Source organism: Galeopterus variegatus, unplaced genomic scaffold (assembly GCF_000696425.1).
Source record: "Galeopterus variegatus unplaced genomic scaffold, G_variegatus-3.0.2 Scaffold6441, whole genome shotgun sequence".
NCBI classification, from domain to species: Eukaryota; Metazoa; Chordata; class Mammalia; order Dermoptera; family Cynocephalidae; genus Galeopterus; species Galeopterus variegatus.
The window spans coordinates 106,762-111,952 of NW_007732552.1; the positions used below are offsets into that span (position 1 = coordinate 106,762).

At 39.6% G+C, this 5,191-nt stretch overlaps 1 protein-coding gene across 1 annotated transcript; it reads left to right on the top strand.

The window, feature by feature from the left end:
* Positions 1-781: 781 nt before the first annotated feature.
* Positions 782-1,282, top strand: LOC103606287 (putative tripartite motif-containing protein 61; the record flags this gene model as incomplete). The annotated part of the gene is made up of 1 exon (XM_008590892.1): positions 782-1,282. A coding segment is annotated over one exon (501 nt), but the record flags the coding sequence as incomplete, so codon positions are not given.
* Between the last annotated feature and the right edge of the window lie 3,909 nt (positions 1,283-5,191).

The window sequence follows — 5,191 nt, forward strand, 5'->3', positions numbered from 1 at the left end:
CAAAAGGCTGGAAACAAACTATGTTAAATTATAGTTATGTAAATTATAATTCAGTAAAACTGTTTTTTTAATCCACTGTAAGATACTCAAAAATTCCACCCCAACTTCAAGGTGAACGGAGTTGTGCTGTGTTGCCTGTTCTGACCTGGACTGAGGAGTACACGACTGATCTGCAAGGAAGGAGGAGCTGTGAGTCCGTGTTGCTGCTGAGGGAACCACCATCCACCCTTGGGACACAAGGACAGTTCTGCAGAGCTAGACCCAGGTAGAGCGCAGGTGTCAGGAACCTGGATTATTGTCATGACAAGTGTCCTACTGTCTGGAATTCCTGACATAGTCATTCATTTCCATCGCTCTTCAAAGCTGCAGCTTTTTCCAGAAAAGACAACTAAATGGCAAAGCTGCATTTGAGTAACTGTGGATCCAACACCAAGAGATCAGTAGGTGTCGGGAGACTTTACCTCTTAGAGCTGAAGAGAGAGAAAAGCAGAGGCTTCTGGAGTTATAGATTCCTGGGGAGCCTTGGAAGTTTTCAGTCTTCCCCAGGAAAGAGAACGCTAAGAACTCACCAGTTTCTCACTTTTCTTAGGTTCTGGAGAACTAGGCCTTTGAGAAAGGAGATTCCTCAGGCAGAAACCCTCCTGGNGCTGAAGAGAGAGAAAAGCAGAGGCTTCTGGAGTTATAGATTCCTGGGGAGCCTTGGAAGTTTTCAGTCTTCCCCAGGAAAGAGAACGCTAAGAACTCACCAGTTTCTCACTTTTCTTAGGTTCTGGAGAACTAGGCCTTTGAGAAAGGAGATTCCTCAGGCAGAAACCCTCCTGGCACAGTGGCCTCTATTATAGCCTCCCTGGCCAAGCTCCAGGCAGATGCCAGCTGCCCCATCTGCCTGGATTACCTGAGGGACCCAGCAACCACTGACTGCGGGCACAACTTCTGTGGCTCCTGCATCCATCGGTGCTGGGAAGACCTGCAGGACATCTTCCTCTGTCCCATCTGCCTCCACCACTGCTCTGACAACAGCCTCAAGAGGGACACCCAGTTATGCCACATGACTGACATTGTTAAGCAGCTTCCCACCCGGAGGAGCAAGAAGAAACATCAGGAAGAGAAACCCCTGTGTGAGAAACACAGTAAGGTTCTGGATCTCTTCTGTGAGAAGGACCTGGCCCTACTGTGTCCCCAGTGCAGGGTGTCCTCTGACCACCAGGATCACCACCTGACACCCACAGAGCAAGCTGCAGAGAGTCACAGGAGGAAGCTCAAAAGCTGCTCAAGCCACTAAAGAAGCTAGTTGAAGAGACTAAGACAGTTTTAGAAATCAAGTCTCAAAATCATCTGAGATGATCAGCAAGGTGCAAAAACAAAGGGAAGAATTTCACTCAGAATATGAAGACTTTATGCACTTACTGGAAGAGGAACAGGATGTCATTTTACTGGATTTACTGATGGAAAAAAAGGATGTTGAAAAAACCCTAAATGAAAATAAAGGTCAATTATCAGAATACATTTCTATCCAAAAAAGTCTGCTAAGTGAAATGGCAGAGAAGTGTGTCCAGGCAGACCTGGATTTCTAGTAGGTGTTGAACAGATATGAAACCCTAAAAGCCCCAGGAGTCATTTCATATGAACTAAAGAAAGACAGTTTCTGTCTCTTTCCACAATATTTGTGCCTACAAAAATTGATTAGCACATTTCAGATAGATTTGACACTAGATCCTGAAACTGCCCACCCCAATCTTATTATCTCAAAAGACAGACAAAGTGTAAAATATGGACAGGTTAGAGCAAACGGTCCTTACAATCCCAGGAGATTTACGTTCTACTCAGCTGTCCTGAGTTCTGAAGGATTTGATGCTGGCAGGCATTTCTGGCAAATAGAAGTGAGAGGCCCGGGTGAATTTTTCTTCGGTGTGTGCAAGGACTCTTCCCCCAGAAATGCTGTGACATCACAATCACCAAAAGATGGCTGCTGGTAAATTCAGCATTCAAGTGGGACATGGGACAGAGCACAAAGCACATGAATTGGTATTTTTCTGGATTATAACTTAAGAGAGATTTCATTTTACAATTGCACTAATAGATCTTATATTTATACTTTCACAGATACTTTTACAGAAAACTTTGTCCTTATTTCTCTGCTGGACCTACATCCGACTCTCTTACAATCTGCAGAATGACAGATGAGTGGTAAACCTCTTAGAAGCTTAGTTTGTATTTTGTTATATTTTCTTTCTGTAATATTGAATGTCCTTAGGATGTTGTATAATCTCTGTAGTGTTCTGCTTTTCAACAGCAGTATAGAATCATTTTTTGTACTTCTGCTTCTATATGTAATGACAGTGTAGAATTTGTGTTTCACAGGAATGACATGGAATAAACCAAGAATTGCAATCTGGAATTCTAAAAGGAAAGACTTCAGAATGAATATGTGTTATGTACCATTTGTGTTTTATCAACACCAGGAAATGCATTATATTACATTTGCCTACTTGCTATGTCTACATGTGCCCTATAAATACACCAGTTTCTTAAATGTCTTGCAAAAAAAAAATTCTATCCACAAAATCTAGCCTAAACATACTTTAGCAAAAACACAAAATAATCCATGCATTAGTCTATTTATTACAGCATTTTTGTATAAGCAAAAAGCTGGAGACAAACTAAATGTCCACTGGTAGGGAACTGATTGAATTATCTGTGGTATATCTATAATCCCTGCACCTATAAAAAGGGATGGAGTAGATTACAACATACACTATGAAATAAATTCCAGAAAAATAAATAAATACATATCTGCAGAAGTTTGTTTAGTGAATGGGAGTTTTAAAAGAGAGGATATTAATGTATTTAAATATGTATTTGCTTATCCTTTCAATTAAAAAAACTTTTAATGGGTTTTATGTTTTTTTAAAAATTTTGCTTACCAGAGAGTCTCTTTCTTACCTGGTGCCTCCTTCAATCCGCAACAGTAGTGTGGCTGAGACTCTGTCAAAATCTATGACACCTGTAGTCACCACAACTACCCCATGTTAATACCTTCAGCCACAAACAGGGCTTTCATCAATCTGGTAACCTGGAGTCATGTGAGATGAGTTTAGGGAGGAAAATGGACCTCAAGAGCCATTGAGTAGGCAGTGGTGTGCTGGCAAATGCCTAGCAACTGGCTGTCCAAGGGGAAAGCCCAAGTAGTAGTGTTTGCCAGTTTCCACGGTGTAAATACTCTAACCATGGCCAATTTCAAGCTAACATTGTGAAGTCACTGAACCCAGAGTTGGGAAGAGAGGCACACAATCAGCTCTCCCAAGCAATCCAAGCCAGTTCCAGCACACAGCTGGCAAGGAGGTGCCATTTCACACATCCAATTGGCAAATCAAAAAATTTGACAATACCAGATGTTTAATATAAGGATGCATTAAAATGTGGTGGAAATGTAAATTGGTACAGTCACTTTGGAGAGCAATATGGCATTATCTGGTATTGCACATATTCTACAATCCAAAAATGTTTGCAGTTTTCCACCAGGAGCTGTATAAACAATGCTTGTTGCAGAATTGTTGATAAGAGAAAAAAAATCTAAATATCCATTAGTAGGAAAATTTATAAATGAATTATGGAATAGTCATTCAATAGAAAATTGCTATATGGCATTTAAAATTAATAAGCTAGTAAATATATCAAGATGGCTAGATCTTGGAAAACATAATGTTGAATGCAAAACAAGCTTTAGGATGTTATGCTATGCATAACACAGAACTTCTGTAAAGGTTTAAAATGCATAAAATGATACTCTGCAATATTAGAGATATATATTCATTGAAACGTGATGGAATCATTTTAAATAAAGTAGGCAAATACATACCAAATTTATAGTATTGCCTCTGGGGAGGAAAAAGGAAGATTGAATCTGGGGAAAGACCCAAAGAATACTTCATCTTAATTATATTATTTTATCTTCTTTAAATATTCAAAAAATTATCTGAAATATTAGTGGTTTAAATTATGGATTTCGAGTAATAGGACATGGAGGCTGATTACCTTATTCTCTATGTTTTTCTGTATTTCAGAAACTCCTTCAAAACTCTGAGGCACAATCTTTTACAACAAAATGTATTTAATTCTATCACCGTTCACTGGCAAGTCCCACAGGTTTAATATTCAGGCAGAGAATAAAATTGTGTGTGGGCTTTCCTCAAGTGGCATGGGCCTGAATGCAGACAGATTAATCTCCCCTTCTCTGGGAAGCCTCTCCTGACTCCCTCCTCTAAACTCCTGGTGGTATTTCATGAATGCACCTATAGTGACATTTGTTTGTCACACTGTATGTACAATAATTATATTTCTGTCTCCCGTTAAACTATGAGATCCTCCTGAGTAGGAGCCATAATTTATTCATTTCTCTATTCCTAGGGTCTAAGAGTTCAGGCATGGTGATTTTTGAATGAACATGTGAAGGAAGTAATCACCTCCATTTTGCACAACAATCTCCTAAATTTAGATAGAGATTTGTCAACAGACCAATTAATTAGCCCTTAGCACCTGTTCTTGTGGCATAATTCAAAGGGTCAGGGGACACAATGATGTAAACCACTTGCAAGTCACTGGTGTACAGAGGGCCATGGGACCATTGATACCTGGAGCAGCCAGGCTGACTTTAAGCCCAGAGCCTGCTTCTGGCGCTTCACCAAAAGTCAATGTGAGATAAGCCAATTCACCAAAATTGTAAGACATTGAGACCTAGAATATTCTGTCACTGCTATTTCTTTGCCAGAGACAGAGAAATAAGTCCACAGAAATGTGTGGAGTATACTAACATTTATAAAGCAAATGTATTTCACAGGGCCTAGTTTCCAAAGCCCTGTAGTTTCAGGCATAACCTAACCATTTAAAATTACATATAAAAATGTTAACCTTGCAAAAGACAGGAAACTTTCCCCAGGCTAAAGTCTCTGTTGTGGATACAGAATTGTAAAGAAGCAAAGTTGCTGGCTCAAGGACAGACTTCTTTGGAGCAGGTTAACCTAAAGTTACTCTATTGTTATGTAAAAATACTGAAGAAACTGCTGTAGGAGAACACAGTATTTGCTAGGAGCAAACTTTTGTTGGTGGATCAACTTCACCTTTTGCAAATTGCATTATGGAATGTCACTTTGTTATTTCACTGATGTTATCAGCCTCTATTGTTAAACTATAC